The sequence below is a fragment of the Crocuta crocuta genome, unplaced genomic scaffold, assembly GCF_008692635.1.
Source record: "Crocuta crocuta isolate KB4526 unplaced genomic scaffold, BGI_CrCroc_1.0 scaffold465, whole genome shotgun sequence".
Classification (NCBI taxonomy): Eukaryota; Metazoa; Chordata; class Mammalia; order Carnivora; family Hyaenidae; genus Crocuta; species Crocuta crocuta.
In genome coordinates, this window is record NW_027528912.1 from 1564721 (window position 1) to 1592031 (window position 27311).

The 27311-nt window shown below is 41.4% G+C and overlaps 1 protein-coding gene across 4 annotated transcripts in view; it reads right to left on the reverse strand.

The window, feature by feature from the left end:
- RB1CC1 (RB1 inducible coiled-coil 1) overlaps nt 1-27311 on the reverse strand; it is a 69635-nt gene that overhangs the window by 20475 nt on the left and 21849 nt on the right. For 3 of the 4 annotated variants that reach the window (XM_077757108.1, XM_077757107.1, XM_077757109.1), the window contains 7 exons: nt 22347-22531; nt 21989-22175; nt 21823-21904; nt 21471-21532; nt 19096-19199; nt 18525-18651; nt 16532-18432 (listed from right to left, as the gene is read on the reverse strand). In XM_077757108.1, coding sequence (XP_077613234.1) covers nt 16532-18432; nt 18525-18651; nt 19096-19199; nt 21471-21532; nt 21823-21904; nt 21989-22175; nt 22347-22531 — 2648 coding nt within the window. Of the gene's footprint in view, nt 1-8671; nt 11818-16531; nt 18433-18524; nt 18652-19095; nt 19200-21470; nt 21533-21822; nt 21905-21988; nt 22176-22346; nt 22532-27311 lie in introns of those variants that run through there. The other variant, XM_077757110.1, reaches the window with a different exon arrangement.

Sequence of the window (27311 nt, forward strand, 5' to 3'; positions counted from 1 at the left end):
TGCAGGGAGGCCTGAACAGAGAGAGCTGTGAGATGTGCCCCATCTGGGACAAGAGACTGGGGTGGGGCAGGGGTGCTCCGGCAACCACACTGCAGGACTTCAGAAAGCAGCAGCAGCCCATCATGGCGGGCCGGACCACTTACATCAATCCCGCACAGGCCAACCCCACCCCCCTGTGCCCGGTGACTGCATGTTGCCTGGCAGGACTGAGTGTGGCCAATGCAGAGGGGCCCCTCCTGCATGAGACCGGCACATGGCACCCCGCGTACACCAAGGGCACTGAACAAACACACAGGACACCCCGCATGCACCAAGTACACTGAAAACCCAGTGCTTCAAAATGACACCTGCAGCCCCGCTGGAAACAGCACTAGCTTTCAGGGTTGTTGGGTTGTTGTTTTCTTTCCTTCTTTTTTTCTTTTGGGATCAGGCTCATAGTTTATTTGTTGGTTTGTTTTCCTCTTTTCTTTTTCTTTCTTTCTTTCTTTCTTTTTTTTTTTTTTTGGATCAGGATTTTTTTTTTCTTTTTCCTTTCTTTTTTCTTTGGAATCTGGCTTCCAGTTTTTTCACTTTTTTTTGTTGTTGTTGTTCTTTTTCCTTTTCTCTTTATTTGGGATCGGGCTTTTCCCCCACTTTTTTTTCCAGGCTTATTTTCACAAACAAATCAAAAAACAAGCCTACTTAAAAGTCCAAACACTCTCCACTACAAGCACAGAGGAGCTCTGCAGAGGACTCACCAGTGTGAGAGAGCAGCCACACCTCAACAGCAGCGTGCACGCAGCGCACACTTCCTGAAGGGCCAGGCCCTGGGCAGGGTACGACCTCTTGTTAACACAGCAGCCCTCTAAGGTTCAGAAAACATAACAAACTTTCAAAACGCACCGAAGACAGAAACGCAGTCAAAATGACCAGGTGGAGGAATTCTCCCGCAAAAGGTGGAGAAGAAATCAAAACTGGAGACTTGTGCAAAACAGATATAAGCAACTTATCTGAACAAGGATTTAGAAGAGTGGTCGTAAGACCAGCGGCTGGCCTTGAAAAAACCATAGAAGACACCAGAGAAAGCCCTGCTGCAGAGATCAAAGACCTAACGACTAGTCAGGCTGACATAAAAAATGCTGTAACTGACATACAAAACTGCCTGGATACAGTCACAATGAGGCCTGAAGAAGCAAAGGGAAGAATAGGTAATATAGTAAAATTATGGAAAATAATGAGGCTGGAAAAAAGAAGGAAAAGAACTATTAGATCACGAAGGGAGATTTAGAGAACTGAGTGACTCCATAAAACGAAAAGATTATCTGTATCATACAAGTCCTCAAAGAAGACTGGGAATAAGGGGCAGAAGAATATTTGAACGAATTTTAGCTGCAAGCTTCCTTACCGTGGGGACTCAAGTTCAAGATGCACAGAGAACGACCCTCAAAATCGACAACAGGTCAACACCGTAACATATTGTAGTGAAAGGTGCAAAATACAAAATACAGAATTGAAAGAATAATTCTGAGCAAAAGGCCCTTAACCTACAAGGGTAGACACATAAGGTTAGCAGCAGATCTGTTCAGTGAAAGTGGGCAGACCAGAAGGGAGCATCAGGAAACGGTCAATGTGCTGACTGGGAAAAATATGCAGCCAAGAATTCGTTACTCCAGCAAGGCTGTCATTCAGAATAGAAGGAGATTTAAAGAATTTCCCAAACAAAAGCTAAAGGAGTTCATGACCACCAAACCAGCCCTGCAAGAGATTTTAAGGGAGACTCCTTGAGCGGAGAAAAGACAGAAACAAAACAAAAAGACCAAAAGCAACAAAGACTAGAAAGGACCAGAGAACATCACCAGAAACACTGACTCTACAAGTAACACAACGGCACTACATCCGTATCTTTCAATAATTACTCTCAATGTAAATGGACTACATGCACCAATCAAAAGACATAGGGTATTAGAATGGATTAAAAAAAAAAACAAGATCCATCTATATGCTGCCTATAAGACCCTCATTTTAGACCTAAGAGACCTGCAGACTGAAAGGGAGGGGATGGAGAGAGAACCATCTCTCATGCTAATAAGTGTCAAAAGGAAGTCTGAGTAGTCATACCACTGTCAAATAAACTATATTTTAACACACAGACTGCAACAAGTGATGAAGAAGGGCTTTATATAATCATTACAGGTGTATCCATCAAGAATATCTAAACACTGTAAGTATTTATGTTCCCCATTTGGAGCCACCCAAATATATAAATCAATTAGTACAAACATAAACTCAATGATAATAATACAATAATTGTGGAAGGCTTTAACACTCCACTTACAGCAACTGACAGATCATTTAAGTAGAATATCAAGAAAGAAACAATGGCTTTGAATGACACACTGGACTGGATGGACTTAACAGATATATGCAGAACATTTCATCCTTTTTTTCTAAGTATTTTTTTTATTAACTTATTTTGAGAGAGAGAGAGAGAGAGTGCACATGCGAGTGGGGGGGGAGGGGAGAGAGGGAGAGCGAATCCCAAGCAGGCTCCACACTGCCAGGTTGGAGCCTGAGTGGGGCTTGAATTCACAAACCGCGAGATCATGACCTGAGCTGAAGTTGGACGCTTAACTGACAGAGCCACCCAGGTGCCCCTCAGAACACTTCACCCTAAAGCAGCAGAACACACATTCTTTTCCAGTGCACATGGAACAGAACAGATCACACACTGGGAACATAAATTGTCTCTCAACAGGTTAAAAAAAAAAAAAAAACCGAGATCATACTATACATATTTTCAGATCACAACGTGATGAAACGTGAAGTCAACCACAATCAAAAATTTGGAAAGCCCTCGAATACATGGAGGTTAAAGAACATCGTACTAAAGGGGCACCTGGGTGGCTCAGCTGGTTAAGCCTCTGACTTCAGTTCAGGTCATGATCTCACTGCTCTTTGGTTTGAGCTCTGCGTAGGGCTCTGTGCTGACAGCTCAGAGCCTGGAGCCTGCTTCCGATTCTGTCTTCCTCTCTCTCTGCCTCTCCCTTGCTTGTTCTGTCTCTTTCTCTCTTTCTCAAAAAAACATTAAAAAAAAAAAAAAGAAAAAGAAAATCTTACTAAAGAATGAATGAGTTAACCAGGAAACTAAAGCAGAAATTTAAGAAAAAAAATAGAAGCAAATGAAAATGAAAACACAACAGTCCAAACCCTTTGGGATGCAGCTAAAGCAGTCATAAGGTGAAAGGGTATTGCAATTCAGGCCTCTCTCAAGAGGCAAGAAAGGTCCCAACTATACAAACTAACTTACATCTACTGGAGCTAGAAAAGGAATAACAAATAAAGCCTGAAGCCAGCAAAAGAAGGGAAATAAAGATTAGAGCAGAAATTAAGGATAGAGAAACAAACAACAACAACAACAACAACAAATCAATGGAACAGATCAAAAAAACGAAGAGCGGGTCTCTGATGAGCCTCCAGCCAGACTTACCAAAAGAGAGGAATGACCCAAATAGAAAAAAATCACAAATGAAAGAGGAGAGATCACAACCCACACCACAGAAATACAAACAATTATGAGAGAATACTATGGAAAATTATATGCCAACAAACTGAACAATCTAGAAGAAATAGACAAATTCCTAGAAACTACCAAAACTGAAATAGGAAACAACAGAAAAGTTTGAACAGACTCATAACCAGCAAAGAATCTGAATCAGTAATCAAAAATCTCCCAACAAACAAAAATCCTGGGCCAGATGGCTTCCCAGAGGAATTCTACCAGACATTTAAAGAAGAGCTAAGGGGCGCCTGGGTGGCTTAGTTGGTTAAGGGTCCGACTTTGGTTCGGGTCATGATCTCCTAGTTCGTGGGTTCAATCCACTTCAGGCTCTGTACTGACAGCTCAGAGCCTGGAGCCCGCTTCAGATTCTGTGTCTCCCCCTCTCTCTGCCCCTCCTCAGCTTGTGCACTGTCTCTGTCTCTCTCTCAAAAAAATAAACAAACATTAAAAATTTAAAAAAAAGAAAAAAGTTAATACCTATTCTCTAACTGTTCCAAAACACAGAAATGTAAGGAACGCTTCCAAACTCATTCTATGAAGCCAGCATTACCTTGATTCCAAAACCAGGCAAAAACCCCACTTGTATAAAGGAGAATTACAGACCAATATCCCTGATGAACCTGGATGCAAAAAAATCTCAACGAGATAGCAGAAAATGAATTATACAGTAAATTAAAAGAATTATTCACCATGATCAAGTGGGATTCATTTCTGGGGTGCAGGGCTGGTTCAATGTTTGCAACTCAATGTAATTATATCACAGTAATAGAAAAAATGCAGAAAGAGCATTTGACAAAATACAGCATCCATTCTTGATAAAAACCCTCAACAAAGCAGGAATAGAAGGAATATACCTGAACATCATAAAGGCCATATATGAAAGACCCACAGGTACATCCTCATTGGGGAAAAGCTGAGAGCCTTTCCCTAAGGTCAGGAACAAGACGTGGATGCCCACTCTCACCATTACTATTTAACAGAGTATAGAATTCTTAGCCTCAGCAATGAGACAACAAAAAGAAAGGGAATGTAAATCAGCAAGGAAGAAGTCAAACTTCCACTATTTGAAGATACACAATATTCTATGTAGAAAACCTGAAAGTTTACACCAATAAAATCGCTAGAGCAAATACAAGTATTCAGCAAAGTTGCAGGATATAAAATCAACATGCAGAAGTCTGTTGCATTTATATGTACCAATAATTGAGCAGTAGAAAAAGAAATCAAGGAATCAATCCCATTTACAATTGCACCAAAAACTCTAAGATAGCAAAGAATAAACTAAAGAGGTTAAAGATGCATAGTCTGAACACTATAGAACGCTTATAGAAGAAACTACAGAGGATACAAAGAAATGGGAAAGCATTCCATGTTCATGGATTAAACAAATATTGTTAAAATGACTGTATTACTCAAACCAATCTATACATGTCATGCAATCCCTATCAAAATACCACCAGCACTCTTCACAGAGCTAGATCCAACAATCCTAAAATCTGTATGGAATCACCAAAGACCCACAACAGCCAAAGCAATCCTGAAAAAGAAAAACAAAACTGGAGGCATCACAATTCTGGATTTCAAGCTCTATTACAAAGCTGTTGTCATCAAGACGATATGGCCCTGGCACAAAAACAGACATATTAGATCAACGGAACAGAACAGAAAACCCAGAAATGGACCCACAACTAAAAGGTCAACTGATCTTCTGACAAAGCAGGAAAGAATATCCAATGGAAAAAAGTCTCCTCAAAAACTGGTACAGGGGAAACTGGACTGCAACATGCATAAGGATGAAAGTGGGCCATTTACTTACCCCAGACACAAAAATCAATTCAAAATGGATGAAAAGACCTAAATGTGAGACAGGAAACCATCAAAATCTTAGAGAACACAGGTAAGCAACCTCTTTGACCTTGATCAGAGCAACTTCTTACTAGACAAAAGCAAACATGAACTACTGGGACTTCATTAAGTTACAAAGTGTCTGCACAGTGAAGGAAGCAACCAATAAAACTATGCGGCAAGTGACAGAATGGGATGTTTGCAAATAACTTGTCTGATAAAGGGTTAGTATCCAAAATCTATAAAGAACTTATCAAACTCAACATCCAGAAACAAATAACCCAGTTAAGAAATGAACAGAAGAGGGGGCGTCTGGGTGGCTCAGTCGGTCAAGTATCCAACTTCGGCTCAGGGCATGATCTCACGGTTTGTGAGTTCGAGCCCTGTGTCGGGCTCTGTGCTCATAGCTCAGAGCCTGGAGCCTGTTTCAGACTCTGTGTCTCCCTCTCTAACCCTCCCCTGCTCATGCTGTCTCTCTCTCTCAAAAATAAACAAACATTAAAAAAGGAAATGAACAGAAGACATGAGTACACACTTTTCCAAAGAAGACATCCAAGTGGCTAACAAGACACATGAAAAGATGCTCAACATCAGTCATCATCACGAGAAATACAAATCAAAACCATGATGATTCTGATACCACCTCACACCTGCCAGAATGGCTAAAATTAACACAAGAAACAATAGGTGTGGGCAAGGATGTGGAGAAAGGGAACCCTCTTGCACTGCTGGTGGGAATGTAAACTGGTATGGCCACTCTGAAGAGCAGTGTGGAGGTTCCTCAAAAAACTGAAAACAGAACTACCATAGGATCCAGCAATTGCACTATCAAGTATTTACCCAAAGGATCCGAAAATACAGATGAAGGGGCACATGCATCCCAATATGTATAGCAGCATTATCAACAATAGCCAAAAAATGGACAGAACCCTGTCCATTGACTGATGAATAAAAAAGATGTGGGGGGTGTGTGTGTGTAGGTGTATACTCCACACAATGGCATTTTAGTCATCAAAAAGAATGAAATCTTGCCATTTGCAGTGAAGTGGATGAAGCTAAAATGTATTATGCTAGGTGAATTATGTCAATCAAAGACAAATACCATGTAATTTCACTCATATGTAAAATTTAAGAAACATAACAAATGAACACATAGGAGGTTGGGGGTGACTCTAAATGAGAGAGAACAAACTGAGTTGATGGGGGAGTGGGGGATGGGGAGTTTGGCCAGATGGGTGATGGGTACTAAGGACACGTGGGATGAGCACTGGGTGTTGCATGGGAGTGACGAGAATCGCTGAATTCTACTTCCGAAACCAATACTGCACTGTGTATTAACTAAAATTTAAATATATAAAAAAACGTGCAGTGAATACATACTAGACTGTCATGATGCTTGAATTATCTCCTATTAGTAAGTATATTAGATTTGGGGCCAGTAAACTATTATTGTTTATCCTGAGCTTTTTAAACTTTTTTTTTTGTTAAAAGGAGATTAAAATGATAAAACAGAAACGTACCTCCTGTACTCAGTTCTAGACTGACGACTCCCTGGAGGAATGGCTCTGAACGGTGCAGTAGGGAAGTTTGCCAACATATGCAAACACACCACACACACACACACACAAAACACACACTCTTTGCACTCTGTGTACATAGGTGTATGAGAAAGGCTTTTCCCCTTAAAAATAATGTAAGCTATTGATTTTTCCCAAGGAAAAGATGTATCTTGATTTTGCATTTCCTTAATACCACGTAGCCTGACAAGCTATTTACATATCAGCCGTTTGTATTTCTTCATGGCTCTGGCTATGTGTATCCCGTGCACACTGCTCTAACAGCCTGCCTGGTCCTTGTGGGCTGGTGGGGGCTCCAGGGGTTCACAGGCTCTGTGAACATGCCTAGACCCTGCGGACGCTTCTCCCACGCACTGGCTCTCTCCACGCCGCTTCTGGCCCACGTGCGGCCAACCAAGTGGTGGAGAGCGAGGAGGCGCATTGGACGGCATCCTCATCTCAGCATCATTTCTTCTCAAGTTTCCTTTCTTTTCTAAGTTTATTGATTTTGTGAGGGATGGAGGGCCAGGGAGGGGAAGGGAGAGGGAGAGGGAAAGAGAGAGCCAATAAGCGAGCAGGGGAGAGGCAGGGAGAGAATCCCAAGCAGGCTCTGTGCTGTTAGCACAGAGCCCAACATGACGATCAATCTCACAGACCATGAGATCCTGACCTGCGCCTATATTGAGAGGCGGGTGCTTTTCCAGACTGAGTCACCCAAAAGCCCTTCCTTATTTTTTTCAAGTGTTTCTTCTGTGTTGACCGAGAAGCCTAGAAGGACACTGTCGAGAAACCCTTCCCAGGAAGTTCTGAGTTCAAGTTTGCCAATGATAGACAAGAGAGTCTGTCAATCTCTAGAGGTGGCTACGGCTAGATATGTGGGCTACGTAAGGTCCCTAATGGGCTTCCACGTGAAATACCTGCACTGGTGTCCCACTAGACAACTGGTATATAAGTCTCCCAGTAACTGTAGCCATTTCCTTTCCTTTTTAAAACAATGCTTGTTTATTTAGTTTTGAGAGGAAAAGAGAAGACCTAGCAGACTCTGTGCAGTCAGTGCAGAGTCGATGTGGAGCTCCATCCCAGAACCAAGATCAAGAGTCCGATGCTTAACCGACTGAGCCATGGTGACCCTGTAGCAATTCCCTGATTAGCCACCCACCTTTGGTGCTTCTGACGGCTTTGAACCTACAGATTTCCAGGTTTTTGGCAGCAACCCTCTTACCCCATCCCCAAATTCACAGAAGTTCTCATTTTAATATTAAACCCTTTAATCCTGGAGTATTTAAGAGATTCTGTTCTCTAAACTCAATTCTAACAGATACAAATACGATCCTTGGGAGGGAAAAGCATAAAGACAGGAATCTGGAATGGATTCTCTGATCTGCTTCGATCTGAAGGCACTCATGACCTCACTGCCCATGGAAAATGGAACTCTCGGAGATCAGGCATGACCACAGAAACCCAGAGCTGCCTGGGCCAGGCGGCTAAAGGCTCTGGAGACGCCACAGTGTCCCCCCCAAATCCCACCCAGTCTTCTCTGCCAGCAGCGGCCTCTGCCCACAGATTAGTGTCACCTCGCCTGAGGGTCCCATCTCCACAAGTTGGTCCTTCTCAACCAGCTCCCCTAATTGTTAATTACTTCCAGACCCAACTCTATTTTCCAATCTGCAGATCCCAGGGGAGTTGAAAACCTAACCACGGAGGAATCGCAACTGCAAAGTTTTCCTTTTATTTTGGTAGCAATATAGGAAATATGTACGGGAATACATCCAAAAAGAGTTTGAACAAGAAAGGTAAACATTATGATAACTTAGGCCAAAATTATCTGGATGGGTACAATCATCAGACTTTGCATTCAATGTTAACAATTGGCTGGACTGCTTCCTGAAACCCAGACCTAATGGCCAACATTTACCAGAAAAGGCAAGGCCACAGCAAGCTATTCTAGACTACAGGCAGGCAGGCGCCAGTGGGTAGGCCTGTTTGTGTGACTGAAGTTCTCCCGGGGCATAGCCGCACCCACACCCATTCATTTACATGGTCTCACTTCTCTCTTGCTAGGTGAGTAGCACGGATGGAAACCTTGTCAAAGGTTTACAATGCTGCCATTTACACAGTTTACCAGCCCATCCCCGTATCAACGGTTCACGAAGTGCGATCCACAGAACGTTGGGTTGACTAGAACACTTTCAAGGGGTTAGTAAGATTGTAACTATTTCCACAATAATACTAAAATGATCAGTCTCTTATATTTTGTTGACATCTGCAGATGGTAAGATCGCGGACACCTTAACATAAAGGCAATCTTGCCAACCCGTACCTTTAGTCGTCGTTTCCTTTATACCAAGGCACTCAAAGTGAAAAGAAAAAGGCAGGTGTATTTTGGAATATCCATAATGTGGTAAAAATTGTATTATTGCATCCTGGCCACCAAGCATGTGCTGTTCAGTGTTCAGTGAGACAACATGAGCACATATACAGCACCACTGCCACTTCTGGAAGTACTTTCTGTGTCCGTCTCACAGAAAAGTACCTGTGTAATCGTTCTGGCGGTGTGCTGAATTACCTGCTTTTCTCATGCTATACTATTTCTATTTGAAAAATAACGATCTTTGGTTATTTGAGTTTTTCAACAGACATTTTTTCAAAAAGGACCAACATGAGCGTGTTATCAATGAACAATTGACGGACTTGGTTACCTATGGTAAAATGTGATTCTTTAAAAACAAATTAAAATTTTAGAAAACTTGGGGCACTTGCCTGGCTCTGTTGGTAGAAGATGTAACTCTTAATCTCAGGATCATGAGTTCAAGCCCCATGCTAAACAAAGAGATTACTTAAAACAAAACCAAACAAAAAACCCCCAAATCCTAGAAAACCCGCACCTGCCACTATGAGTTTGAGAGCTTCTCAGTACCTAAGATCTTTTTCATAAAATTGGCAGGTATGTTAACGTCTGATTTTTCTGTCGATACAATATGTCCGTATTTACAAGACCTGTTTAACTCAGTGAGCCAGTGTTTTTCAAACGACCAATTCGTTGTGCTACAAAATCATGCATGAATACATTATCCACTCAAAGTTTAAGACAGAGAACTCGACAGATATTAGCATATAACAGTAGGAAAACAATCCAGTTGACAGTTTCATATCCCACACTGAAACTAATGTTTAAGAAACCATTGTTTGTTGGGTTTTTATTTAGTATCAAAGAAATATCCACAAAGTATCAGAAAAAGGTATTGAAAGATTCCTCTTTTCCAGTTACATGTAAGTGAAAGGCTGAATCTTGATCATCCATCGATCAGAAGACATTGCAACAGATTGGACGCAGAAACAGGAGACTCCATCAAGCCAAACATTAAAGAGGTCTGTGAACATACAACGACAGTGGCGCTCTTCTCACTAGTTTTCATTTTAGAAAATGGTTTTTAAGGAACAAATTCCGTCTTGAGGAGGATATCCAAAGAATGATGGTAACAAGCACAGTGGAAGAGGCTTATTATTTATACCCGGGGAGGGTTCACAGAATACACCCTTCACCAAAGCTTTAGGAAATTCGACTTGGAAAAGCTCTGTAGTGGTGCTCTGCTGGACAGGGAAGGCAGAAGGAGAGGAAGCCACGGAAAATCAATGAACTTAATGGGAATGACAAGACTCTGCAGTGGTGGAGGCCAATTAGGGGCACTTAACCAGAGACACCATGTGGTGCTGTCACAGGCAGCAATGCCAGGGCGGCAATTAGAAGGTCTGCCCTGCAAAAACTCTTTGGCGCTGGCTGTCCCCAGGGCTATAACACAATGGGATGACAAATGATTATTAAAAATTTTTTTAAAAACCTGTTTTTTAAAAACTCAGTATCAATTGCTCAGAGAGCTAATTTAAATAAAGAGAATCACCACCCCTCACCCAATCCCAAGACCTGAGTCAGTCACAAAGTACAATGCCAACATTTTATAATACGGTCTCTTTTATAGTCTTAAGTATAGGGACCTGTGCCCACTTCTCAGGCTGAGTGTGTACTCTAAGTAACCAACTTTTGAAGGAGTAATGAATACTGGCTCTGAGGGGGCTCCAATGTCACGGTGGTCCACCAGGAGAGCCAGATGACAAATGGTGTTTGGACTCAGTGGGTCCCTTACCAGAGGTAAGTGATACATCCTTACATCCAGAATTTTTGGTGGAACAGACATAAAGGCAGCTGTTGGAGATTTCCTGTTGGCTCCCTTACTTATGGAATGGAGAACTATTATGGTCAAAGCCAAGTAAAATCTCTAGAACTGCCTCACTTCACATGATATAAGGGAAATTTCTATCACATTGTTATTCAACTTAAGTATGTGTCCTGTAGAAAATATACAAAAACAATGGATTCCCATATATTTAATCAGGTACCAACTCCAAGAAAACAAATTATTTCACATCTGACTTCTCTGCTGTGGTTAATCAACAAGGCCACTACCACCAGACATGGGGCTACGGACTCCGTGATTTCTCCCCTCCCTTCATAGCTCTAAGTATATAGCAGAGCTGACACACTCACTGTAAAAGGACGAGTAAACATTTTAGCCAGATGATCTGTCATGCCTACTCAACTATGCCAAAAGCAACCACAGGCAACAAACAGGTAACGGGGTGGGTATCTGTGTATTCCAGCATAGCTCTGTTTACAAAAACAAGTGGTAAGCTGGAGTCCCGGAGTCCAGTGCGTCAACCGCAGTACACAGACTCAACCCAGAGTCCGTCAGATTTCACCTACGGTAACAGCAATACACTTCCAATGTCTTATCGTCTCTGGGTTACACCAATTCTCTAGTCCTCTGTTAAAACCAGGTTGGCAGGGATACCAGTCTTCTCGCGATTCCTCAAGATATCACACTAATCCGAGAGGTGGGGAGAAAGAAAAAAGAAAAAGGTCACACCAATACAATACGTCCACAACATTTATGCTCCTTGGGTCAGGGGAGTAGGAAGCCACAAGTAGCTGAGCTCCCAGGGCCGGACACGGGCATGCCAGTGGAGGGGCAATCAAGCCCATCAAACTCCAGCTGCTCGTCGGCACGGCGTCATTTCTAAGTGTCTGGTGGTCTGATCACATGATATATCCCCTCTATGGTGAAGGGACACGCTGCCACTGGGGAAGCATCTCTGAATTTTGGAGGCAAGATAATATAGTACATCTGGGTGTGCCACTGACTCGTTTATGAAACAGCTTGTGAGGCTCCCTGTTCTGCAAAAGGCCCAGAGCGACATGCACGTTGCTCTGTCCCTTGAGCGGGATTTCTCAGAAGATGCCTGACGTGTCTGAAGCAGAAATGAATACAGGATAGAGCCTTTGGCAAGTCCCAGAGGAGAATCACAGTGGAGACTCTGAAGTGGAGAATTCTGAAGCGCATAACCATTTTCCCGTTGTAAGGTAACTGTGGCTTGCTACACTGGGTCTGTAGACTTTGGAAGATTGACCATGGTCCCCCAAGCTACTGTGTGACCTGGGCTGCCCATCATAAAGTGAAAACTGTCTGAGCCATCACACCATAAGGCTGGGTATACACAGCAATCTTCTATCACAGGACAGATGTGGCATACCTGAGCCCCAACGAAATGCGGGCTCAGATTCCCAAGGTGCCTTCTCCTGCCACACTGCCTCCTTCCTCTTCATCACCACTCTGACATTCACTATGAGCGAAAAAAATTGGCAGGCCTGGGTTCATCATGATTCTGCAAAATATACTGACATGATTGGAGGTACGCAGCCCCGCTGAGGAGTGGCTCTCAAGAGCAGTAGTGAAGGGAACGTTCCCAGTGGCAGTATGTCAGGCAGCGTACTGAAGTTACTTAGGAGGAGAAATGGTCAGGGGTCTAGAGTTATAGTGATTCATGGGGACTGGTCAAAGGCTCAGCTGCATAGTGAGGGACATGGGAGAAACTAGATTGAAATCTGGTGGCAAGATTTCTGGAAAAGAAATAGATCCAAGTCTTAAATGTGCAGGACACCTAAGTATGAGCACTTGTAAGTTCTGAGTATATTATGTCCCACTGTGAGGAACCTCTTAATTCTCAGATGGGCAAGGTGAACATTCTGTATCAATCAGTCCTATTCAGAAGGTTCACAGGCAACTCTCCACAGAGGCAGGAAGCGGGGTTACATACGGGCTCAGCAGCAGGGATTTCCACCCATCTAGTAACGAGTGGTGAGCCCGCGATACAGAAGTGCTCATGTGGGACACCACCCAGCCACCTGATGGCAGGCTGATTACACTGATCACTTCTGTCATATAAAGGATGGTAATCCGTCTTCACCAGAACAGTTTATTATTCTCCAATCAGAATTACCATTCGTGCCCACAATATATCTGAACATACAAAAAGACTTATTCACTGCTGTAATATTCTAGTAGAACTGCTTCTGAACAACGAATTCCGTTTTACAGGGAAACATTTGTAGCCAAGGCCTACAGCCCATGGAAGTCACTTATCTTACCGCATAAGGATGCCAATCCTTAAAGCCGCGGGATTGAGACAACTGTGGATCACTGCATTGAAACCTCAGTCACAGTAGCAGATGGGTGACACTCTGAATGGTTAGAGGTGAAGGACGCAGAACACCTGAACCCAATACTACACTTTGTGAGATGAATTCTCCCACAGTTAATAGACACTGGTTGGAGAACCAATGATGAAAACTAGAATAACTGCTATTTCAATGAGCCAATAACAAAAGTTTTCCTTCCATCCTACAACTTTGGACTATGCCAATTTAGTTCCCCCTGAAAGAATTCCTTTACCAAGAGACAGAACCAGGGTCCCATTGAACTGGAAGCTGAAACTGCCACATGGATACCCAGGGCTCATCACAGCGCAGAGTCAATGCACAAAGGAAGAAGCTGTCCTGTGTACTGATATGACCGAATTTATCAATGGAAAACACTTGCTCCTACACCGTAAGGGCAGAGGAAGATGCCTGGAAGTCAGAAGCTTCTCCAGGGGGTCTCTTGGCACTGCTGTGTCCATGGACAAATAGTCAGAGGAGAAACTACATCAAGTGTGTTACAAGAGGAATCGTTAATGGCTGTCTCGTCCGGCCAACAAGTAAAATCAGCCAAGGTAACATCTGAGGTAAAAACTAGAGTGAGTGATACAAGGAAGCTCTAAGTGCCTACCAGAGTTGCAAGACTAGTTACAGAAACAAAGACTATACAGTAATTAAACCTCTACACAGAGATCAATTTTTTTATCCGTATCCCCTTCTCTCATTATGTTAGTATGTAGTACATGTTGACAATTGCAGTTAACCCTGTACTTCAGGATTTAGCCTACAGAATATCAAAGAGAGATTGTGTCTGTGCAGACAGAGACATGGACAGAGCTCTAGGGTGGCTGTAATGACAGAATTCGAGTCTTGTGTATTGAAGAGGGTGAGGATATCTGAGGTAATGTGAGAGACATAAGCTGAATCACGTCCAACAGAAACATGACATTTTAAGTGTCTTTATTTGGAATTCACGATGGGTAGAGCCAGGAAGGACCCCTGAGTTGGAAATGGGGTGTATATATACAGAGCTGCACTGTCATCACCTGCACCTACTCTCACTCCTCTTCTAGAATCTAATCTGTACTGTGCTGCAGAGATGTTATATTTCCCAGAATCCCCCTCTAACTGCAAGTTTGCCAATGAAAAGAATTTAGGAAAAAAACTACAAATAAACCAAAAGAAGGAAATTAATGAATTAAAAAAGGAAGAAGTCCTTGAAAACACTTGAAATTTGCAAAAAATCTTTCTCTGGAAATCCAAGATGCTAGTCTAGTTTATTATTTTTTCCCTATTTTTAAAAAAAGTTTATTTACTTTGAGAGCGAGCATACACGCACCAGACATGGAAAGCAGAAAGCAGTCCAGGCTCGCTCTGCCCGAGGTGCCCAAGACGGAGCTCCGCGCAAGCCTCCTGGCAATTAACGGAAAGCTGCCAGCCTGAGCCCCAGCGCCGGCGCTACAAGGAGGTTCCAGTTGCCACGGCAGCTTTCCAGTGAGCCATGAGTGACTATCAGCTTTGGTGGGTACTTTAGCATCTGCTTTCCTGATATTTCACCAAGAGCCTTCCTGCTTCTCAGTAGTCACTTGCTTGACCTTGACCCTCTGACTCTGTAAACATTCGTGCCAGCCCTAATTCCTGGACAAAACCCTCCACGGCCCCCAGAATCCACAGGGTTTCTGTTTTCAAGACAGAAAGGGAAGCTTAACTGTAGATCAAGATATGAATATTACACGGCAGAAAGTCAATCACAAGAGACTGGAAAAGTGATTAGGCAAGAAACAGGTTAAAATATATCAGGGATACAAACCTATAAATACATTCACTTGGAAGAATTAATGGTAGAGCTCATCGATGATGCTCCAGAAATTCTTTATTAGGCCATAAAACTGGAATTTAAGGAGCAGAAATAACTGAAGACTATTTTCTCTGATCAAAAGGTGGTAACATCAGACAGTAACAATATTAAAAATGCAAACAACCCACCACAATCCAGGTATAAAACCTGAATTTTAAAAAGTTATCCTTTGAACCACAGAGGGAATAACTGAACTTTCATTATCAAGAAAATAACGATGAAACTATTAAGCCCCAATTTAGAACTTAGCATTTACTAAGCCATGCTCAAGAGGAAGGTGTTATCTTTCATACATACACAATTTTTTAAATTGTTTATTTATTTTTTTAGAGAAAGAGCAAGAGGGCATGAGTGAGCAGGGGGAGGGGCAAAGAGAGAGGTGAGAGAATCCCAGGCAGGTTCCACACTGCCAGTGAAGAGCCTGATGCAGGGCTCAGTCCCACGAACGGGGGGCTTGATCCCACAAACCACAAGATCACGACCTGAGCCGAAATCAAGAGTCGGGATGCTTAACCAGCTGAGCCACCCACATGCCCCATACGTACACAATTTAAAATGAATGGAAAAAAGCAATTTTCAACTGGAAGAAATCAGGGGAAAAAAACTTCAAATAAACCAAAGGAATTTAACAAGTTAAAAAAGGAAGAAGTCCTTGAAAACACTTGCAATTTGCTTAAAAAAAAAAAAAATCATTCTCTGGAAATTCAAAATGCTAATCCACTTTATTATTTTTTCCTATTTTTTTAAAGAGTTTATTTATTTTGAGAGACAGTGCACACGCACACATGTGCTCGTGCGAGAGGGGCACAGAGAATGAGTGAGCAAGAATCCCAAGCAGGCTCCGCATTGTGAGCAAGGAGTCCTGCACGGGGCTCGATCTCATAACTCGTAGGATCATGCCCTGAGCCAAAATCAAGAGTCGGATGCTTCACCGACTGAGCCACCCAGGGGCCCCATCAAGATACTAATATGTTTTAAGAAGCCACTAATGGGTGTATACAGTGTTAGTTTTTAAATGTTTCTAAGAAACACTGGGTATAAAGGATTTTACTATGGAAAAATATCTGTTACTATATTTACCCAAGATAAGTTACTATATTTACCCAAGATAAGTAAACATATCAAGGTACTGTGATTATACACGATACTAAAATTTGAATCACCAATGTATTAATTTTCTAATTATAGCCTAAAGTAATTCTTACCTTTTTGCTATTTGATTCTCAAGATGTTTAACTTTTTCTAATAACTCTTTCTCAATAGCTTCTCTCTCCGCCTTAAACTCTGCGAGGGCAGTCTGAATAGCTTCTTCTTTCTCACAATTAAGCTTCTGAATTAACTGTTCCCTGTCCTGTTCCTGGATCTGGACAAGTTTCTCTTTGTCTTTCTCAAGTTTCTGGATAATCGCTTCATACTTCTCTTCCTGTTGGTTGAGTTTTTCATCTTTTTGCTTCTCAAGAGCACTCAAGTCTGCGTCCAACTTACTCTGTAGTTCCGTGATTTCTTCTTTCAGGTGTTTTTCCATTTCAAATGCTTGGTTGTGCAATGATGTGACTTTGTTTAGTTCAGCTTTGAGCAGGTCGGATTCCTCTTCGTGTCTGCTAATTAACTCGGAAATGCACTGATCTTTTTCAATTGTCATTAAAGTTCTCAGCTCTACCAAGCCCACCTGATAGCTTTCATTATTATCCTGAATCTTTTGGTTTAGTTTACTTATCTCTGTTCTCAAGTTTTCGGTCTCTTGTTCGAGAAGAGATTTCAAGGTCTCCTTCTGCTGGGCTCTGCTTTCCTCCAGCAAAATTTTTATTTCATCGGTTTCCGCCTCCTTCAGTGCAAGTTCGACCTCTAACTTACATCTCATGTCGGACAAATCAGAAACTCTGAGTTTTAACTCCTGGAGCTGCTGCTCTTTTTCCTGGATCGCCGCGGCGTGAGACTCCTGCATCTGGTCGATTCGTTGCTGATTTTCCTTTTTCAGTTTCTCCAAGGACACTCGGTGGTCCGTCTCCGCCTTCTCAAACTCCTGCGTGTGCCTGTCGTGCAGCGTGTCCTCCAGCTCCTTCAGGTGGCTCTGCTCTAAACACTGCAGCTCCGTCCGCAGCAGCTGCAGCCTCTCATCGTTCTCCTCATGCAGCTTCTTGAGGTCTTCCAGCACCACCTCCCGCGACTGCTTCAGCTCCTTGATTTCACAGTTCTGGGTGTGCATGAGATTCTCCATCTCCAACAACTTCTGATCCTTTTCATTTTGCAGGCAGATGACGGCTTCTTTTTCATGTTGCACCAAAGCAAATTCGTTGTCTTTGTTTTGTAAGACCTCCTCGAGGCGGGCCAAGTCTCCGGTCAGCTTCTTAATTTTGTTCTCATTTTCTTCACTCTCCTTTCTTAGTGCCCCAAGTTTGTCCTCGTATTCGCTCTGGAGAGACTGCAGTTCTTTTTCGTGTTTTTCATTTAGTGTTAATTCCAGAGAATACCTTACCTTTTCAATAATGCTTCTTATTTCTAATGCTGTACATTTTAAAGAATTTGAGAAGTCACACTGTTCCTTCTGCACAAATGTTCTCAAGTGGCAAAGGTCTTCCTTGACGGCCTGTACACTGAGATGGGAGTCCCGGGCAGCGCCTCGGCATCTTTCCAACTGGATGTTTAGGGAGGCGCGACCTCCCAGCTCCTCCTTCCCGCACACGTTTGTATCCTGCAACCGTCTACTGTCTATTGCATTGATAACTGATGAATACAGCGATTCCACCATCATTTCTGGACTCTGAGGGTCACTTATAGGATTAGGAGAGGACAGATTTTCTTCTATTACAAACTCATTGACAGCAGACATAAAATCAGATTCGGGACTTTCTGCTAAGGAATCCAAGTCCAATGAAACTTGATGAATAGTCTGTTCTATGTTTGGATGAGGAATAGTCTCAAAATCAAAGGTATGGGCATCAATGCTGTCCGGAGATAATTCTTCTAAGGGACACACTGCAGGACACAAGGGATCCTGAACAGCGAGCGGGGGAGGAGTTCTTGGTGAGGTAGTAGTTGCAATTCCTGTTGCACTTTCGGTCCGTGGTGAGGAAGCCGACTGCGGGGACACGTGACTCACGGAAGCCTGGAAGAGAGAGGGACAGGCTTACAAAAGAGCGACAGCAACACAAACGTGCAATGCCAATGACTCAAACCACGGGTAGGAACTTAATTTGCCTTCTGTTCGCTCAGTAGATCTGTAATGGTCTGTGACATCTCATCCACACTTTGTGCTGCTTTCACCAAGTTGTGCAGAGCAAGTACGTGCTGGTGCAGAGGGTCAAAGTCACAAAGTAAGGGGACCCTGAAAACGAATGCAACTAAATTAGAGTTCTGACTGGGCAACAACAAGACAGATACCTACCTGCAGGTATTTTAAACTGTGTTGAAAATAACTACAGTTTTAACATCCTCTTTCAATCATTACCAGCAATAGCTTCAGACAGCTGAGGCATAATCATTAAAGTGGTGAATTAGAAATCCCCCACAGTATACAGAAAGTCAGAGGAATTACTGAAAAAAAATTAACTGCAGATAAGGCATTAATTTCCTTCTGCTTTATCTTCATTTTCTGATCATTTGCACTGCACGTTCCCTAGAAATTTCCTGAAGCAGGATAGGAAAGCCAATCTATCATATTTCTATATTCTGGCAAATGCTACAGTGACTAGTGCTACTTCCCACAGCTCCAAAATAAGGAAAACGTTTTAAGGTGATAACTAAAGTTAAGAATACTCATGACATTTACCTGAGGAATGGCTGGACTTCTGAAGGACAAAATGATTGCAGAAACTGTAAATCTTTTAATGAAATATCTGGGAGTTCACAGTCAAACTTCCGAGGCTTCTGTGTCTATACAAAACAAAAATTTCCCAAAAACATACAGGACAAATTTATAAATGCTTTTTTACTGTAATTAATTCCAGTATAACAAAGAAGCAAAAGTGCTACAGAATCACCTACTGACATTTAAGGAGTAGAATAAAACAAAATAAAAGTAAAGCACTACTCGATACAATGTGGTATATACTATTTTCCTGAGTCTTAAATAACTGGGAACCATAAGCTGTTGATGATTAACTGACAGGACTCTTCCTTTCTCTCTTGTCAGATTTTTAAAAATGGGGTAGTAGCCTGTCAACATTTTTATTTTCTTTTACAGTTTAACGTCAAGTTGGTCTGCATATAACAAGTGCCCTCCTCCCTGCCCATCACCCCTTTCCCCCTCTCCCCCACCCCCGTCAACCCTCAGTTCTCAGCATTTAAGAGTCTCTTATGGTTTGTCTCCCTCCCTCTCCTTAACCATTTTCCCACAATAGCCAGATGGAAACAGCCTAAATGTCCATCAACTGACGAGTAGCCTATCAACATTAAAGGAACTCATTTGCTTCCCTAGCACACAGGCTACTCCCGAATTTTTCCTTGACTTATATAGCCTGACCACGAAGATCTCTCTAGCCCTCACCCTATTTCTATTCCTATCTCTTATTACCAAGCCTTGTTTAAATATTGTAAAAAGCTTTTCCTATGTAACGCTGCCTTTCCTTGCCTTTTACTTGATCTTTTTTCCATTACATATTCAAAAATACAAACTCTTACTCAATTTCAGCTTCTTTAAAAGCAAATTATACTTATATCATTTCTTTATAATATTGACAAAAAATACAACTTTTTAAGTTTATTTACTTTGAGAGAGACAGAGACAGAGTGAGTAGGGAGGGGCAGAGAGAGAAGAGGACAGAATCCCAAGTGGGCTCCACACTGTCGGGATGAGGCCGGATGTGGGGCTGGGACACCGGTAACTGTGGTTATCGTGCCCTGAACGGAAACCAAGAATCCGACACTTAGCTGACTGAGCCACCCAGGCGCCCCAAGAAATACAACTGTTAAAGCAACTCCAATTGTTGGATTCATTACCTAAACAGATTCAGAAATGTCAAGTCAGTCTTCATTAAACAGTGGTCCTACAGAAAAGAGTACAGGAAGCCCTATTACATCGCTCAGTTAGATATTCAAAATTACAGAGTTAAAGCCCTAAGAAATCCTGCAGTACAGAACCATGTTTAATAGCTAGGCAGGGCAACTGGGAACCAACAAAATACCTACAGCATCTCCCAAACTTCTGACCTGTGGAATCCTTTTATTCCCATGAAATAAAATGAATGATCCTCAGTAATCCTGGTTTAAAACCACTATTGTATTTTTCATGCTTACAATGAAGACCACCTGACTGTAAAGAAATGAATAATGGGGTGGATGGGGTGGTGGTAGTAATGGTGGTAAAGAGAATGTAAAGGGAGAGGGCAGAAGGGGCCGGGAGGGAAAGAGAAAGGAGCAGGGGAGAGGTAAAGAGGAGGGGAAAGGACAAGGACAAAATAATAAGAATATCTGTTCCTACCATTTGACCGCTTAACAGTATAGTATGGCTGGGGCACCTGGGTGGCTCAGTCAGTTAAGTGTCTGACTTCGGCTCAGGTCAGGATATCGCAGTTCGTGGGTTCAAGCCCCATATTGGGCTCTATGCTAACAGCTAGCTCAGAGCCTGGAGCCTGTTTCAGATTCTGTATCTTCCTCTCTCTCTGACTCTCCCCTGCTCACACTCTCTCTCTCAGAAATAAATAAAAACATTAAAAAAAATTTTTTAAAGAAAACAAAACCAAAACAAAACAGTATAGTATGGCTTATCCTCCTGTGTTAGGAAAACTCTTGATCAAAAGCTATGAACATATCTTAAAGTTACATGAGAACTGGCTCTTAAAGCCAAAAACATTTAATGTTGATAGAAAAACAATTCTACATCTTCCTGAAAAATCTCCCTCCTTCTGAAATAAAGGTTTGAACACTTAGAAAATTCAGTCACGGTTAGAAAACACACACAGAAGGGGCACCTGGACGGCTCAGTCAGTTAATCGTCTGACTTCAGCTCAGGTCATGAACTCACAGTTCCTGGATTCCAGCCCACGTTGGGCTCTGGCCTGACAGCTCAGAGCCTAGAGCCTGCTAGAATTCTGTGTCTCCTCTCTCTCTCTGCCCCTCCCCTGCTCACGCTCATGCTCTCCCCCTCTCACAAAAATAAGTGAACATTAAGAAATAAATTAAAAAGAAAAAGAAGAGAATACATACACAAAAAGACGGGGGCCAGGAGTCCAGTCCCTTAAACAGACGATTTCTCAAAAAGGACCTCCCTGTGTGAAGAAATGAACAATATAGCTATTTTATAATTTTGGGGGGGGGGAGGGGGAACCTCTGGTTTTTAAAAAAACAAATGGGCAATTCTTCATATTTGAATTTTAACGATGGATTCAAATCTACAGACCTTAAAAGCAATGTTTCCCCAGAGTTCAATAATAATTAACGCTATTAATACTAGTATATAATGTAGCACATACGTTATACATAATAATACATTCATATCTACAAAATAGAAACTGCATTTTTCGTTAAAAATAAATTTAGTAGTGAAGAGAACACTTACTAAATAATTTCCCAAAGGATTCCCTTTTTGACTTTTCAGCTTCATATAATCGCTTTCCGTCCTTGACTAAAGCACCAGCCCACTAAGAGGAGGAAAGCTCAGGTTAATGTCACACACCAACTCGTTAAGGCTCATACACAATGAAAACAGAATTCAACTTGCATACCTCCCTGTAGTGTTTTATGAACATTTTTCTCCTTACAACCTCAACAACAGCTAAGCAGTACATCTGAGGCACTGTACTAAGAGCTTCAACAATTTTGACTCTTTCTAACAGTTCTATTACGAGGCGGAGCAAAGCTTGCAATTTCTCTCCATCTTGATCCGCATGAAGCATTACAAAGCAACACCACCTATAGAATGAAATTGAGACACACAAACTCTATAAAAATGAACTAATCCCAAGTTAATCAACCAGTCAAATATTTCAATATAATGATAAGAGACAAATACTCCATTACTTGGTAGAAATTTTAAGAAACCAATGCTAAACATCATAAGTTAGATGTGACAGAATGACTTACTTCAGTCTGACGTGTAGGTTATTTGCTAGTTCCTGTTTCGCAGTGGTACACTTCTGTTTAATATCCAGCAGCTTTCTGTGATTTTGCAACATAATCATCAACTGATTTGCATGACTCAGGCACAAATCAGGTAACACAGATGCATCCTTCAAGTTTTCAGCTCTCATCTGATTAGCTAAAAATCCCTTTGAGAGAAAATATTGAAAAGGATACTAACTTTCTTTCATGAAAGATACATACATTCATTTAAAAGGAAAATCTTTGTTAAACATGAACTGTTCTATTTTTAAACACGATTTCTTTTAAAGTTCATTTACACCGGGGGAGAGGGAGAGAGAGAGAGAGAGAGTGAGCGAGCAAGCACATGCCCACACGGGAGTGGCAGAGAGAGAGAGACAGAGAGGAAACCCAAGGCAGGCTCTGTGCTGACAGCACTGGACTCACAGACATGAGATCACGACAAGAGCCAAAATCAGGAGTTGGACGCTTAACCAATGCAGCCACCTGGGGAACCTTAAACGAGATTTTAAAATCCACTTTCCACTTTCCTGAATGTAGGTGTGTTCATAAAAAGAGACTGTTTTTAAGAACTCTCTGCTCATCTAATTCAATTCCATTTTTATTCTAGGGGATAAAAAAAAAAAGAAAGAAACCCACTGGGAAGAGAGAGTGATTTGTCCAAGGACATGCTTAGTCAATCACAACTAGAGCTTATGTGTCTAGACTCCTACTACACCATGGATCAGAGCATGACATTACACAAAACACGGTCACTGATGGTAAGCCATGAAATAACTGACTTAACCTAACCAATGATATTCAGTAGTATTTTGTACATTTCACCAAATGAGTAACAATCGACTGCGCTTTTTATTGAAAAGTCGTTCCTCTCTCAGTATTTCTGGACTGTATTTTGATTCCCCTACATATATATGTACATATGATATACATAGACGTATCAGTGCTCATATCATTACAATAACTTAAACGTGTAATTTTTATAATACAATTTATTTGGTTAAAAAATTAACATTTTCTTACATTTTTTTCTTAGCTATCCTCACTCAGTTGTTTTCATAGGTAAACTATGCATCATTTTGTTAAGCAAGGATTGTGTTTAGGCCATAAATTTAGACAGATGTGCCACATATAATATAAGGTAGCTGTGGGGCGCCTGGGTGGTTCAGTAGGTTACATGTCTGACTCTTGATTTTGGCTCAGGTCATGATCTCATGGTTCATGGGTTCAAGTGCTTAGCCTTCTTTTGATCCTGTGTCCCAATCTCTCTCAAAACAAAAAGTAATAATAAATATTTAAGAAATGATAAGGTAGTTGTGTGCACAAAACTTTAACAAAATCCTAACAGCAAGTATTTTTATTGTATTTATAGGTTCTTTTTCCAACTCTGCTAACTAGACAGTTAACGCGCGAAAGAAGTTTCAGGATATGCATGAGCATCTGACTGCCATGCGTGCTCCTATAAATAATCCTAAGAAAACATGACTGCCGACAGTACATCTTCCAACTTTTTGGTAGTTCTCTCTCTCCTTTCTGTTTCAGGTCTTCCTAAACTTCAAGAAAATATCTGAATTTAAGTGATGTGCATTACAGTCAAAATGGTTTAGGGGCGCCTGGGTGTCTCAGTCGCTTAAGTGTCTGACTTCGGCTCAGGTCATGAACTCACAGTTCACGGGTTCAAGCCCCGCATCAGGCTCTGTGATGACAGCTAGCTCAGAGCCTGGAGCCTGTCTCTGGATTCTGTATCTCTCTCTGTCTGACCCTCCCCTGCTCGTGCTGTCTCTGACTCTCAAAAATAAATAAAAAATGGGCACCTGAGTGGCTTAGTCGGTTGGGCATCCGACTTCAGCTCAGGTCATGACCTCACAGCTTGTGGGTTCCAGCCCCACATCAGGCTCTGTGCTGATAGCTCATAGCCTGGAGCCTGCTTCAGATTCTATATTTCCCTCTCTCTCTGACCCTGCCCTGCTCATCCTCTCTCTGTCTCTCAGAAATAAATAAAACATTAAAAATTTTTTAAATAAATGAAAAGACATAAAAAAAATTTAAGTCAAAATGGTTTAATATCTGAAAGCAAGACAATTTCACAGTAATTTTATACAGTACCTCCCTTTCAATATGCTGTATGCTCAACTGTGGCAATAGTTTTTCTGAATTTAAAAATAAATTACTGTTTTCATCAATTGTGTTAAATTAAAATCTTAGTAAGTTTTCAACTGCTTTTTACTGAACCCAAGTAAAATACACCACCAATCCCCCAAACCAAATGCTAGGTCATCAATAAAGAATTTCCTGACACCAGGGGCACATATATGCAAATGGTGCCAAAAGAAAAAATGTGAATCTGTTTTCAATAAAATAGATTTGTTTAACCATCCTTAGCGTAACATTAAGACTAAGTAGAAATATCCTTCACGAGGCACAAGCTTCGTAAAATAAGTCAGAGGAATGTAAAATCCAGCATAGGGAATATAGTCGCCAACACTGTCCTAATGTTGTATGATGACAGAGGACGATTACAGTTGATCACGGTGAACACTAAGGAAGGTACATAACTGTCCAGTCACTATGTTGTAGACCTAAAACTAATAGAACATTGTAGGTCAACTACACTTCAATAAAAGAAGGTAAATAAAGAATAGAATAATCTCTGATGTCATTCAGTATTAATTTTTTATGTGTAAATAAGGACTGATAGCCACATGATGCATATATACATTTAAAAAAAATTACATAGCTGAGTGAAGATAGAAAGCAGAACTTAAACTGTATCATACTTCTGAATTTCACTAGATTATCTAATAAGAATTAAGTAATCATGACAATACTCTAAAGAAATGTCACTACTTGCTGGTTTACTACAGTACTTACGACTGCCCTCAAGGACATATTCTGTGGGCTTTTGGTTTAGGAAGAAGATTCCTTCTTATTTATTTTTAAGAGGAGGACAGAGAGTGTGAACAGGGAAGGGGCAGAGACAGAGGGAGACAAAGAGTCCTGTGCAGGCTCCCTGCCGTCACCATGTAGAGCCTGACACAGGGCTCAAATTCACAAAATCATGAGATCATGACCTGACTGAAATCAAGTTAGGTGCTTAACCCACTGAACCACCAGGGAACCGCCCTTGTTATTTTCCTTAGTTTGCTGACAATCCTTAAGGATGAGAAGATGGCTAAAGAAATACTACTCACTGAAATGATTTTCAGGGCTCCAGTGTTAACATATCTTCACAGACCTGGGGAAGTTTCTCTATCAGACCAGGTAGAAGGTCTATAACATCACCAGCAGTGTGGTTTTAAAGACATGACTCCATTAAAGCTTCATGAACTGGTCTTTGTCATATAAAATACGAAGGCAATAAATCTTCTATTATTTCTTTTCCTTTCTCTTTAAGAGTGGCTGGTTAGAAGATTTAATTGCTATGTAGATAGAATGAACTACACAAAACTGTGTTTACACAAGATGTAAAATCAATTCGTCAAAACAATCTGAATTTATCTACTTTCACCAACCACATTCTAAAGAAAATACCGATAAGCAAAGAAAATATCTGCAATGGGGAAAACAAGACTAGCTGTCACAAAACTGACAAATGAGACATCTGTAAATAAAATGTGAGAGATTCCAGACCAGACAGATTGAAGAGAACTCTCTAACATTTCACAAACTTAAGGATCTACTACTCCAAATTCTCATTCTAGAGGTACTGACAGTGGCAAGTTCCTGTGAATAGGACAAAACGAAAAGACAGACTGGAGTCCTGCAGGCTTGGACCTCATATTCTTAAAGAAGAAAGTGCTTTTTAAAAAACACACACAATCTCTTAAACATAATTATGACATAGGCTAAGAACAACATGCGAAGAGAAAATAAATCGGATCAAGACTGCAGTCAGAGACGGCTTGTCTGTGGAAGTGATGGCTCAGTGGGAGAAACCTCTGCCTCTATGAATCCGTGCCAGTCAAATACATATGAACTGGGGGACAGAAGATGGTTGGTTGGACAGGGTACTTCTATGATCACAGGACACCAAAAATTAGTTTTCAAATTTTCACAGGAACAACACAGGACACGTCTACTAAATTTTATTTCAGTTTGGGTTCAAGAAAGTTTAAGGGTCAGGTCTGGAAAGCAAACAAAAAACGATCAAATCTAAAGAAAATCTGCATTAAAACAATTTTTTTTTAATGTTTATTTATTGAGAGAGAGAGAGAGACAGAGTATGAGCAGGGAAGGGGCAGAGAGAAGGGAAAAACAGAATCCAAAGCAGGCTCCAGGCTCTGAGCTGTCAGCACAAAGCCCAATGTAGGGCTTGAACCCATGAACCGTGGGATCATGACCTGAGCCGAAGTCAGACACTTAACTGACAGAGACACTCAGGCGTCTCTCCTTCTGCTTTAAAGAAAATAAAAAATCACTATTAGCACTTCAGCACAGCAACTATACTTCCAGAAAAATTACATTCCTTGTAGGACACAAGTCCATTCGCTGAATCCAATGCAGAGATGAGAATANNNNTTCAATCAGAGAAACAGGAATAAAGGAATGTGGAGATTTAAAAAAATTTTTAATGTTTATTTATTTTTAAGAGACAGAGAAAGGAGAGGGACAGAGGATCCAAAATGGGTACTGTGCTCACAGGAGAACTCACAAACTGTGAGATCATGACCTGAGCCAAAGTCAGATACTTAACTGATTAAGCCACCCATGCACCCCAAAAAATGTGGAGATTTTAAAGGAATGATGAGTTCATAAAATTAAATATGAAAAAAGGACCAATCCATTTGACTACAGAATTTAAAAATTTCTGTACAACAACTTTAAGTTTATTGATTTTTGAGAAGTAGAGACAGAGCATGAGTGGGGGAGACACAAGATCCGAAGCAGGCTACAAGCTCTGAGCTGTCAGCACAGAGCCCCGACACAGGGCTCGAACTCACAAACCTC